We start from the raw sequence: 13,898 nt of genomic DNA on the forward strand, positions 1-13,898 counted from the left end.
CATATTGTATACATCTTTGATTAATAATGTCTTTTGTTTCTAAAAATATATCAAAAGCTCTCTCTCCTGCAAAACTTTTATCGCTCAGTGATTCGCTTTCTATAAAACCAGAAGTCAGTGTAAGGAGCGCGACATAGAGCGCCAGCATAAACGCCTTCAGGTGTTAATTTAGTTTCTCTTCGAAAGAGAATGTTGTATTTTTTAATAAAATTTCAGTTTGGCAAAAGTAAGTTGTCTTATTTGATAATATTCGGCTGCTATTCTCATGTTGCCTCCAGAGTAAGAAGAGGTAAGTAAAGATAAAAATTTGTTAACGTAAAAAGAATATTGTTTTGGATCATTTATTTTTTTAAAAGCAAAGTTGGTGACGTTGTTAATAATACTTGCTAGGAATTCTTTTAAATCTAAAACATTGGCTAAATATAAAATATAAATTTTTAAATTGCTCAAAGTGGCTTTTTCGTTTCTCGGTTTATAAATGCGTAAAGAAATTTGATGAGATTCAAATTGATAACTGACTTGATTTTTACACCTATCGACTAATTGTCTACCTAAATTGGGAATTTTTTTTAGCATTTCATTTTTATAAAGTTCTTGTAAAACTTCAGCTGTATTGGGTGGTTCGTTATAAATTAAAAGTTTACTGAGAGGAGTCAAAACATAAATTTTTTATGAGACGAGTGAATGGTATTTAAAGTTGTAGAACGTGGTAAAGCGTTTATTGTAGATTAAATAGAGGACGTAAGTGTTGAATCTAGAGTATTATCTTGAATAGGAAACTTTTTTAAATTTCTCATTATTCTTAATGACTCGCTTATATTTCTTTGATCTACTTAATTGTTAAATTCGCTTTGTTTATTTAAATTTAAAATGGTTTTAAGAGCATAAGTATATCCTCCCACGTTGAGATAAGATTTCCATTTTTCTTGATCACTCATTAAACTAGTAGCTATATCATTGTTAAGCATAGTATCTAGAGGTAGTAAACTATTTAAATTTTGTTGAAAGCTGATTTCGCCTGCAAATTGATTTTCAACATTGATGGGATCTGCATAAAGAAGAAAGGATGGTAAAGCATATCTTTTAATAATTTGAGACAAATCTGTTCTGTTTGTTTCTTCAGATTCAGGGTTTGTTTCTGCGTTTTGTTGTTGGTCCATTTGCAATAAATTTTTACTATAAATATTCATATTATAGGCATTTTGGGATAGCACTTTTCGCAGAGTTAATAAAGGAGAGTCATTATATTTATACGGTCTATATCTATTCATATTTTATAAAAATACAAATTATTTTGATAATAAAATTCTTTTTGACAATAATCAACATCAAACTGTTGTCTTAACAAATCAATCACAGTTTTTGTAGGTTGTAAAGTGTCAAATGAGATTAGTTTATGAGAATATTACTTTATAATTTTGTGATAAAGTTTAAAACGAGTAGATTTGAAATATTTTTTTAAAATGTCGTAGTTATTATAAACAAATTCTGATATAGCTTAATTTTTATCTTTCATTTTTTCTTTTTTTATAATGACTTTTCCGTTTTCGTTAAATTTTGGATACGGGTATAAATATTCTTTGACAAAGAGTTAAATTTCTATACAAACGTATTCTTGAAAAGCGTTTTTTATTTGTTGTCTTTCGTGATTTGATAAAAGTTCACATTTTAACATTTTTACAGCGTTAAAACGCGTCAAAATTTCTTTGATCCATATTTTAATTTTGTTTTCATCAACGTCTTTTCTTCTGCTCGTTTTGGGTATAAAAATTTGTCATCGAACAGCCAACTTTGGTCTCATACCTTGACGTTTACTCGTTTTGTTTGTTTGATTGCATAACTTATAATCATTTTGTAAAATGCGTAAAAATTCCTCGCTTTCCTAATCATTCAGAAATTGAACTGGATTCTCCTCCGCTATCTGAAGATTCGTTTGAAGATTCGCACAATCCATATCGTTTTTGTCTTTTAATTTCTTCAAGTAAAAGTGTAGCTCTTTCGCTTTCACTCCATTTTCTTTTTTTTATCGGATTTTCTTTTTCCTTATTTATACTGTTTTTATCTTCTTCGTCGAGTTTGTTCTCCTTCTCTTGATTATAACTATTATGATGCGATTTCAGATTATAATGATTTTTCATATTTTGAGCTTTGACATAAGAAAACGATTAAAAACTAACAATTTTGTTAACGCTTATATCTTTAGACGCACAAGGTAAATTGGACTTTATAAGTCCAATTTACCTTGTGTCTACTAGAATCAAAATTCTTTGTTCTTTACTTGTGATCTGCGTTCTTAAGCGAGCAACCGAACAATTTCTTTAAAATAAAGCCTAATGTCGATGTTGATTCGAAGTTTCTTTATTTAATAAATTGCTTATGACTTGATGCATTTTACCAGCAGAAGGAAAATCACTTTTAAATATTTTTCAATTTCGCTATTGTTGTCAAAAGAAACAATCATTAGTAATGGGAGACTAAATTGTTTCAACATTGACTTGCTTTAGAAGAAACCGAATGAAATGGTACCCACTCCGTGATGAGATCTGCTAGAACATGCGCTAGTATATTGTTGACTTTTTAAACAAAAAGCAATAACGTCGTTAAATAAAAGTATCGTTTTTAATAATCGATGATCGCTATTTTGAATGCCATATTTATCTTTTGAAAAACTAATAGCTTTCTGTATTACTGAATCTAATTTTTTTGGACTTTTTACTGCTACGATATCATAAGCTTCCAAATTAATTATAGAAAAATTAATAATATCACGCCATGTTTTGTGTTGAGATTGGCTAGGTTCTTTCATTTGTGTAACAGATAACATTTCAGCATCAGGAAATTTTCCGCATTGCAACAATTCTCTCGCCATGGTCAATTTTCCGCTGTTAGTAGGTCCAGTAATAAGTGTATATTCAGGATACACATCTTGAGTAGGTTTAAAAACATTAAATTTGACTTGTGAATTGGTTTCTTCGTCTTTTAATTCAGTTTCATTTGATTTTCCTTTTAAATAAAAACTAAAAAAACCTTTTTCGCTTAATATTTCAGTTATAGATCTGTCATCTTTTTGTTCTAAAGGTTTTTTTAAAGGTTTTTCTGTAGATTCTAGTTTTTGTTCAATAGGTTTTTCTTCTTTTTCTTCCATTTTTTTTTATTGAAATAAAAAAACAATTTTTTTTTCTTTATGTCTATTTATTTTAAAAAAAACTTACAAAAAACGGTCTAAAATGAATTTTTAAATATTTATTCTTGGTATGTTATCCATAGCATTTAGTAATTGTTCCATTGTGCCCTTGCTATTTCATATTTTACACATTTCAAAAGATTTTTCTTCGATATATCTACAATCTCTTTCAATAAGATCGATTTGATATTCGTCCACTTTTAAATATCTTCCATTAGTTTTCCAATCTCGATTTAATCGTCTTGCTATTTCTGTTAATAATATACTGTCAATTAAATGATTCATTTTTCTTTATCTAAATGAAAAGAACAATTATAATGCGTTCTATTGAAATTTGCACAATGTCTACAATCGTCTTCATAACAACTTAATTCGCATAAAAAATTTATATATTCAAGAAAACATTCAGTACAGCACGTTAAAAATTTTTTAGGGATTAATTCACGACCGTTTAGAGTGATTAGAATAAAAATCGCGAAGTATAAAAATCGTCTTCATTTTTAAAACAATTAACTTCCTTAACTGTTTCTTCTACTAAATAAAAAATTTTCAAACCAAACTCTTTTAATTTGTTTTCAAGTTGTTGAAAACAAATTAAAAGAATTTGGTTTAAATTAAACTTCATTTTTATTTATTTACAAAAAAAAATTACAAGTTTATGTTTTTTTTTAATATCGTATAACACTGGTATCATAATTTTTCGATTAACCCTCGTCATTGTTTGATAACGTTCTGATTCTTTTATAATATTTTTTTCAATTTGAAGTAATGTTTGTATATGTTCATCGCTACAAAATTTTTCAATATCAGGCAAGACTTTTAAATTAGCTTCTCGTATCGCTTGTAAACGATAATGATCTCCAATTTTAGTCATTATACCGTCGTCAAAGACATAATTTTTCTGTGTAAACCTTTTTAAAAAATCAATAACATGTGTTTCTATTTTGACCTGTTTATAATTCACACTCATTCTACTTGATTCAAAGGGTTGTTTTTCTTTCACCAATGGAAAAGGTAACTCTCTAAAAAATCTTTCAGCTGCAAAAGTATCAAAAATTAATTTTGATACTATTGCAGCCGTTGACATAATTTGAAAGTAAGAGTTTAGAATTAGACACTCCTTTAGCTCTATTTTTATAATAATTTTCCTTTTCTTCATCACCGTTGGCACTGTGAACACTCTTACATTAAGGTTCCATTGCAAAAGCTTGAACAATGTAAATAGGTTGAGGTATTTCCTTTTGAAAATGATCTGTTTCTTTAGCGTTAAGAGTGCAATGTAAATAGTGAGTCTTTTTATAACTGACATAATCCATCCAATGATGACCAATTTTTGAAAAATTAATCCATTCTTCTACTTTATCACAAAAGTTTATCAACGAAAGTTTGTCGTCTAAATTTTTCTTTTGTGTAATAAAAAATTAACCAGAATCAGTATCTGTCACTACTAATTGTTTTTCAGCTCCATGATTTCTTAATACTTCACCCAACTCCTAACTAAAACATCCAACGTTGAGTTTAGCATAAGATAAAATTTGCGAAGCTACGATACGTAAAGATTTGTTAATTATTTTACATTTTTTACTAGTAGTTAAAATGATAGCGTTTTTATGATCTTTTGTTTTTAAAAGTTCAAAGACATCTTTCATTTCTTGATGATTGTTTTCATCATGAAATAAAATACTTTTAGTTTTGACATCGCTAATCAAATTGAGAAGATTTTCTTTAAAGTAATCATCATAATTAAAACCAGCTGATTCGTAAAAATCTAAGCATACTCTTTTTTTAAAAACGTCTAATTTATATCTTTCAGGTTCAACACCGATAAACATTGGTCCGTTATATAATAACTTTTGAAAATGAAAAGGGAGAAATAACTTGATATTTTCATTACTTTGTCCTTCTCGAATTAAAACGATTCGAACATTTTGAAAATTTTCATTGATGTTTTGAAAAGCTTTTTCTTCGTGGTTTATAAAAACAGTATTTAACTTTTGTGCAATTTGTTGACTTAATGTTCTGTAATGTCCGTTATTTTGTAATTTGCAAGAAGCATCAACTCCTTTGTCACCCTTTTTAATGGCTTCTTTTCTTTTTTCAATATTTTCTTTTACCATTTTTTTTGAGCTAATGGATAGCGCCAAAGAGGTAATATATATAAATTTTTTCAACAATACATCCACAACATGTAGTTAACCATATTAAAGTGTCTAAAAATTCAAACGTTTTATGGGAACTTGTGACTAATTTAATTGCTTTGTCTTTTTGTATATTATATTTTCCATTATTTTTTAAATAACGTTTAGATACAATTTCAGTAGGAGAATAAACTTGCTATGATATTATTTCTTTTTCCACCATAGATGAAAAGCCTCCTACTCGATCTTGATATTCTGATTTGATGGTAATTTGACAATGAACTAAAGCGCTTGTTGAAAATCCGTTTCAATTTACACGACGATATTTTTGAATAGCATCATCCAAAGTGTTACATTCCAAATCAAAAGAATATTTCATATGAAAAGGTAAAGGTTTTATTTGAGCTCCACTATATTGCCCATTTTCATCCATAAAAAATAAACAGCCTATTAACAAGTCATTGTTTAACTCAAGTTCTTTTATTTTAGGTTCAAAGTAATCTGTATCAATGGCGTATTTTTGTGTACCGTTGGTTGACATACCACCACGAATACTTTTTTCAATCATTTTTTGATGTTCGTCTGTTCGAGGATATTGAATTTGACTTAAACTTTTGGTAGAATTTAATTTGCTTGTATAACTAAATATATTAATATGATTAATAATATAAAATTTAGAAAATTCAAATGTTCTTTCAAAATCCAGCATTACAGATCCCAAAACCACTTTATCTAGCACAGTATAAATATGTAATAAAGATTTTAAAGTTTCTAAATTTAAAAAATTCCACAATTTTTGAACACCTTCATAAGTTTCTTTGATTTTTTTAATTTCCTCTTGTAAATTTTTGGATTTCATTAAATCGTTTTGAGCAAATAGTTCAATGAGTGGAATAGCTCCATATTCAATGTTTAAAAGTTTGTCTGTTATTTGCGAGTGAGGAAATAATGCTTTTTAAATAAAACAATTTTTAAACTCTTGATTATCAGTTAAATTATTAATTTCAGGATGAAAAGGTCGTAAATAATGCGACATGGTATTGACAATTTGAATATGAGCTTTTTTAGACAACATGCTACTCGCTTGTTCTAAAGAACAATTAAAAATTTTCAAACTGTCGACAATTTTAATATATTTGCTTATGCAAATAATATTGACTTTGCTGACATTTTTAGGTATAACAAAAGCATCTTCCATGCAGCTGTATTTTATAAAAGCGTTAAAAGGTGTTTTTTCAGATTCAGCCAAACGACCGTACAATGGAATATCTAAATAAAAATTTAAATCTTCAATCATAATACGGTTATCAAAAGAAGCATTGTGAACAAACACAGGATAAGACAATTGATGACTATATCTTCCTAAATTTTTATTGCAATAATCGTGAGCTAAACTGTATACTTGTCATGAAAAATGATCATGGTCAATGACTAGATAATCTTCAATAGAATTGAGTAAAATCTCGCATTCTTTTAAAACTTCTTGTCTATTTTTTTCATCATGAATGATGTCTTTTAATAAAATCTTTTTTTCAAGTTTTTTATTAAAGGAAACCAACATGCAATGAAACCATAATTTGTGAGAAGGCTGTTTAAAATTTTTCATAAGATGCAAAAAACTATTCGAATCAGTTACCCAACCATATTTGTATTGATTAGGTATGGATACTTCGTTAATACATTTACGAAATATTTTCATTAAAAAGTAACGATCTTCTAACAATTCAACATTGTCATTTTCAAAGAATATTTTCAATTAATTTTCAGACATGACAAGTGAAGCCAATTGTTTCATATAATCAACAAGATCATTGCTATTTATTCTGACATAATCACTTAATAAATCATTGTAAGCAGACAAGTGCTCAAATTCCTTGTGCCATCTACAGCAAATATAATATAAACTTGATACATTAAATAAATCTTGTTTTATTTTTTCAGATTTGTTTGAAAGTAAATAATATTGCACATCGGAGGACAACATAAATAGTTAATTGACTTACTCTTTGAAACATCATATTGACAACTTGAATTTGTTTATCGTTATAAATACGAAATTCGTTGTGAATTAATCTTTCAATTTCTAAAAAGGCAAAGAAGAAAACTTATTTTTATAGATGTCAGAGTAACGAATTTTATCTGCTGAATATCTAAAAATCGTGCATAAAGGATTTTTTTTTTCCCTTATTAAACTTTTTTCTTCTGTTGTTATTTTTAAATTTTGAAAACGAGGTAAACATATTTCATAAACAAAGCGAATCAAAGTATCTGCTAACGCAATCAAATCATAAACTCTCAATTCCATTTTTAGTATTTCTATATTTTCACGAGCTGAGTTAAATTTTTCCCACAAATAACGTCTATGTGTTTTGTGAAGTAAAGATACTCCACTTTGAAAATAGTGGGGTAAGCAGATTAAAGGATTTCTTTCTAAACTTGTAATTGTATTTTCATAATAAAAAAATGCATTGTGTAATTACGTGTATTGATACATTGAATATCAATACTATGACAGTGGTAAGTGAGTTCAGATAAGGGTTTAACTTTTGAAGTAGCATATGCTTCTGACTTTGTAAGACTCGTTTCACAATCAAAAGTCATCAGTAAAGGAAATATATTTCTATTAGCACACATAAATGATTTTTGTGGATTATAATGACTAATACAATCTCCATACGTAAATTTATCAGGTTTATAAAAACCTTCGCATTGCTGTTTATTGCTAGTAAACTTTTGTCCACATTCAGAACATTGAAAAAGAACACGCGATCTATCTGCAAAAGAATGCACAGTAGAAAAATTTTCATTCAACATGCTTACAGCGTGAAAAGAATTGTATATTTAAAAAATATAAATTTTTATTGTGTTGATCGTTTTTCTACGTTGATTAGCTTTATTTCTTTCGTTCTCATTGATAAAAACTCTTTGAGAATCTTGATCGTCTTTGGTAATGTTTGCACTTTCATATACTACTTTTAAAAATTCAGTAAGAGTACTTTTATATTGAAATTTTAGTTTAGAATGTAATAAACGAATTTTTTTATAATTTTGATTGATGGAAAAAATTTAAACATTGATGCGATAAAAAGTGTTTTCGTAAGCAAAAGTGTGACACAAATCTAACAAGGTTTGAAAAGACATATTTTTAGATTTTTCTTTTAACTCTTGCAAAACATTCTTTCAAGCTATAATGTTTTCTTTGTCTTGATTTTGAAAAAGGAGTTTTAAAATATTTTCTTCAGATTGCAAATCGGTGATATTTTTTCCAAAACTTTTTGATTCCATTCTTTAATTGTACACACATTCCATTCTCGAGCCAATAAAGATATAAGAAAAGCAGAATAATAGCACAAACCAGGTTCAAACAAAATATTATAATCCAGAAAATTTTTTTTTTCTTCATAAGACAATTTAGTATAAGAAAGACCTTTTTCTAATTTTTTTCATTGCGTTATAGAGTGAGGTCTATACCATTCTCCAAACCATTTGTTTACACCAATTTCTTTGATATTTTTTTGATGTTTTTTGTATAAAATTATTTTTTGTTTTTTTTCAGAATTCTTTTTTGTAACCACTCCTCGTTATTTTTAAGTTTTACAAATCTTTTTATATTGTATTCTCTCTTTTTTTTAATTTCGTCTTCTGTCAATTCCATTTTTCTTTTATATCCAGACAGTTCATAATTTCGTAATTTCATCATTGATCTTTCGGTTAAATTGCTCAAAGACTTGACTTTAAAATTACATAAACGTAAAAGTCTCCATCCGCTATTGTTTTCCAAAATACTAAAAACACCTCGAAGGTTTGCATCTTGAATAAAACGTAAATTGGTTGGGCCTTCTAAAGGTTTTATAAAATAAACAAGAGAATTGAATCGATTTATACAAAAACGCTCTAAGTCATAAAAATATTTTTAAGTCAGACAACTTTAACTATGTATAACACATATATATATCACAAATTTTGATATATTTTTTAACAAATCTAATATTTAAAGATGTCAAATAGCACCCAGATTTTATTTGAATTTATTAAAGTAATAATTTTTGATTTAATAAGTTTTTTCTCGTTTCCCGAAAAAATAGTTTTTATGACTTAGAACGTTTTGCATAAATCGATTCAATTGTAACAACGTTTCATTATTTTACAATAACCATCATCAATGGATTTGAAACATAAACTAACAATGTTATAACCACTTAAAAAATTTTAAAACAAATCCACAACAGTACTACTTTTCATTTCCACTTCAAACCCTTCTAATGTTTTTTGTTCGACATAAAAAGCAATTTCATCAGGACTTTGAATTTCAGCATTAAGTTCCGATTCATCATCTATATCTTCATCTTTATAACCATCTTCAAAGTAATAAAAATGCTCTCTATACTCACTGTTGTTACTAAATTTACTTTCCTCATTTTTATACTCAAAATTCATTTTTATAGCTAAAAAAAATTACATGTATTTTTTATGAAATTCTTTTACATCTGAATTAATAGTTATATTTTTAAATATTTTTTGTAATTCTGATTCGTTATTATGAATAATATAAACATCGTTAATATTACAAACTCGTGATAAAGATACATAATAAAGTGTTTTATTAAAAGCATTAGAATTGAAATTAATAACAGCTTTATTCATTGTACTTCTTTGAGCTTTATGAACTGTAAAAGAAAAAGCTAATCGTAAAGGTAACCCTACTCTTGAAGCTACAATAGCGTGAGAACAATCTAAAATCTCTTCTCTTACAGGTTCAATTTTAACTTTATTTCCATGCTTATCAACCCAAACAGCATTATTTTCTATTAAAGTGATTGTACCCACAGTACCATTACACAGTCCTTCTTCTACATTGATATTTCTCACAAGCATAACAACGGCATTTATTTTAAGATGAAAAGCCGCAGGAATTCGATATGTAAATTGAATGTTTGGATTTTTAATAACATCTGTAGCATGAAACCAACGTCCTTCGTCTTTTATATCATTCATTTTCATAGCATTATAAACATCAACTTCTATATTTTAAAAAATAATCTTGTGTATTTATTAATAATATTTTTATATTTTTTAAAATGTCGAGTTATGAAATAATCAATAGTTTGATCGGATACTTTTCCATAACGCATTTCGTTTAAAGCTTCAAAAAATTTTGCATCTTCTTTTTGTCTAAAACATTCTGTTAAAACAAGAACTTCTGTCATGAATTGTTGCCATACCTTTGATTTATAAACAAATTCTCCTTTGACTGGCGGTAATTGAAAAAAATCACCACAAGCAATAACTTGTATATCTCCAAAACTTCATCATCGCATTGTTTAATTTTGCAAGCTATCAAATGTAACAAATCAAATGTTTGAGCGTTAATCATTGAAATTTCGTCAATAATTAAAATATCAGTTTCCAACCAACGTTTTTTAACATCAGGATGCATATGTTGCATAAAATAATCTAAAACTTTGACACCTGTTTCTATACCAACAAACGCATGTATAGTCATGCTATTTAATAAATAAGCTGCTTTTCCTGTACTTGCTGTATTATGTATTGTTTTATATATTTGAGTGCTTCATCAAGCTATTGAAGAGCTTTTTGTTGTTGTAAAGATAACATTTTTGTTATTTGCTGAAAAAAAATGACAATATAAATTTAAAAAAAAAAAATTTTTTTAATCTGAATATAAATACATATTAGCATATTTAATAAAAAACACTATAAAAATATTTTAGCATCAATGTTCATTCTTAATTTAAATAAAAAATCATAGTCTTCATCGTTGGTCAATAATATTTTCAAAATCTTGGTTTCATTGTTATTTAATGTTTCGTTATCCAAGTTATTTTCTTGATTATTTGCCACAGCGTTTCTATTCATATTTATTATTTTCAACAACAATTATTTATTTTGATTTTGTCTTATACATTCATCTGAAAAAAATTCAAAATTTTACATGTAAATAACTTGTTCTAAACATTTATCACAATATATAAAAGAAAAACTTCGTTTGACAATTTCCAAACATTTAACTTCATAATAATTTTCATATTCGTTTAAATATTGCTTACAATTTTCAATTTCTTGACTTTTTCTTTTTACATAATTTAATAAATTTTCTTTTGATAAATTTTGATAAAAATAATAAAATTTTTCAAAATCCAAATTCAAATAATCGTGATGATGTAGTCAGTTCACGACAAGAACAACCATCAATTTCTGTAACTATTTTTAACGCTTTAAATATTTTTATATATACCATATGAGCAACAGCATTTCCGCGTTTGATAATATAATCTTCTTCTGAATAATTATAAGGCAACACTTTAATTTCATCTTTATAATCTGCATCTATTATTCCTGGTGCATTGAATACAACAACACCATATTTATAGGCAATAACTGATTTGGAATTCATTTGTCCATGTAAATCTGCATCCATTTTATCGATATATACGCCAGTACTTACTAAAATACGTTTTTTCGGTTGAAGTATGTAATGCTTTCTACTTCTCAAACCAAAACAAGCACTCTCTTTTGTTTCATAAAAAGACCATTCGAGTGTATCTCTTATTTTAATCATCTAAAAATTACAATAATAAAATGATTACAGTAATAAAATATATTCACCTGTTGTTGTTAAAAGGCGTTTAAAATCTTTTGAAACATAAAAAAAAAAATTTTTAATTTTTATATACACACATAATCTTTTTTCCCTGGAGTATAAACAATAAGTTCTCTATTTTTTAATGAGAAATAATGAAATTTTTCACAAACTATTTTTACAATAAAAACAATTAAAACAATATAAAAATTTATTTTCACAAAGATTGCAATGCCCAAACATATTGTAATAAAAATTGAATCGAGATAAATCGTTTTTAATCGCTTTTTTGAATTTAATACTATTATCAAAATGTTTATATTTTAATTTCACAATTTCCACTCTCGTTCTTTCATATTATTGAGTTTCTACTTCGTCTATTTTTTTACAACTACAAGACATTTTTACAAAACAAGAATACTTTTTTGAATTCTTTGCCAGAAGAGCACGTTGTTGTTTGAACAAGACATTTTTTCCCCTTTTTATATGAAAAAGTTGTCATAACTTATCTTAGCTCATTAAAATAGAATTAAAGTATCAAAGTACAGAGTTTAAAGTTCAATTGTGTTATCATGCCACAGTTTCAACTTTAAACTTGCATGACATCATAATTGACATGGGATTAAAATTCTTTAAAAAACTGATTTTGTTCTGGTTTTTTCAATCTCTCTTTTCAAGTCAAAACAGTTTAAAAGGAACACATTTTGATTTTGAATTTATTCAAAGCAAACTTAAAAAATGGAAAAAATTGATTTGAAGTTGTTTATTGCAATGCTAACAGCTGTCAAATTTGCAGATTTAGCAGCGGGTACTTTGTGGCTTGTACATTTTTAAGAAGAAAAAAGTATTAAAGATAAATAATATTCTACTGTGCCACTCAAACCTCTTGCTCAATTTAATTATGTCAAAAACGAACTGATCTACAAACCTAAAAACGATGGATGTAAAATCGTATTTCCGTGGAAATATAGAAACATGTGCGATCTTAATAAAACAAATTATATGTTCAGAGGTGAATTTAAGTTAAACAAAGACGACACCAAATTCAAATTTCGAAAAGCAAAATAACATTTAATGTTATTTTTAAATTTAATTATAACAAATTGACAAAAAAAGTGTTGGAATCTTTGATGGAAAATATGCAAAGTGCTCAAAACAGAGCTTATCAATCAGTAGCTTATCCTAAAACTAGAATATTAAAAAATGTTGATTTTAACAGATATACTATTCGATTGGCAAAAGAACACGATGACATTCATATAACAGAATACGAAAGATTATTATCCCTAGAACCTTCTCTAATCAACACCATAAATAAAAGTAGACATACAAATTTTAACATGAATTTTAAACGAGCTGGTGAATCATTAGCTGACTAAGAAATGAGCGAGAAAAAAAAAGTTAAGCTAGAAGTAGAGGAAGGAGAAGAATAATTTTTTCTGTGAATTTCTTTAATTGAATTAAAAAACCTGTTTTAGTAATAAAAAACTTGTTTTTTATATATATTCCTATATAAAGAGATGTTAAAAAATTCGAGTTCATTTTTGAATAACAGAATGACTAGCAAACAACTCAATGAAAGTCGGCTCAAAGCAGTTTTACTTTTTTTTCCTCATAACAAATTACATCCTATGCTGTATGAATTATGTCACATGAATAATACGTATGAAGAGTGGCAAGATATTATATTTTCCTATTTAAAACAGTTCAGTTTGGAATTAAACTTAGAAGAAGAAAAATTAATTGATTTGTATTACATCTTCGTTTCTAAAGACTACGAAAACTTTTTTCAATTGTTTGAAAAATCTTCTCGACGATACATAAGTTTTGCAGAACAATCACCCTCGTGGATAAATAGCATGTTTGAAATATGTCGTATAATCAATGATAATTTTTTAAATATAACAGTGGAAAAACAATACGAAGAACAAAGAAAAAAGATGGATGACTTAATTAAAATTTATAAACTTTATTA

At 26.8% G+C, this 13,898-nt stretch overlaps 2 protein-coding genes across 2 annotated transcripts; both read right to left on the reverse strand.

Annotated features, from left to right (window-relative positions):
* Positions 1-9,777: 9,777 nt before the first annotated feature.
* LOC136090809 (ATP-dependent DNA helicase pif1-like) lies at positions 9,778-10,317 on the reverse strand. Its single transcript, XM_065817783.1, has one exon. The coding sequence runs from the start codon at positions 10,315-10,317 to the stop codon at positions 9,778-9,780; it is 540 nt and encodes a 179-aa protein (XP_065673855.1).
* Positions 10,318-10,902: 585 nt separating this feature from the next.
* LOC136090810 (deoxyuridine 5'-triphosphate nucleotidohydrolase-like) lies at positions 10,903-12,425 on the reverse strand. Its single transcript, XM_065817784.1, has 3 exons — positions 12,345-12,425; positions 11,579-11,902; positions 10,903-10,950 (listed from the first exon to the last, which is right to left on the reverse strand). The coding sequence occupies exons 1-3, from the start codon at positions 12,423-12,425 to the stop codon at positions 10,903-10,905; spliced, it is 453 nt and encodes a 150-aa protein (XP_065673856.1).
* Between the last annotated feature and the right edge of the window lie 1,473 nt (positions 12,426-13,898).

Source organism: Hydra vulgaris, chromosome 14 (assembly GCF_038396675.1).
Source record: "Hydra vulgaris chromosome 14, alternate assembly HydraT2T_AEP".
In the NCBI taxonomy this organism is placed as follows: domain Eukaryota; kingdom Metazoa; phylum Cnidaria; class Hydrozoa; order Anthoathecata; family Hydridae; genus Hydra; species Hydra vulgaris.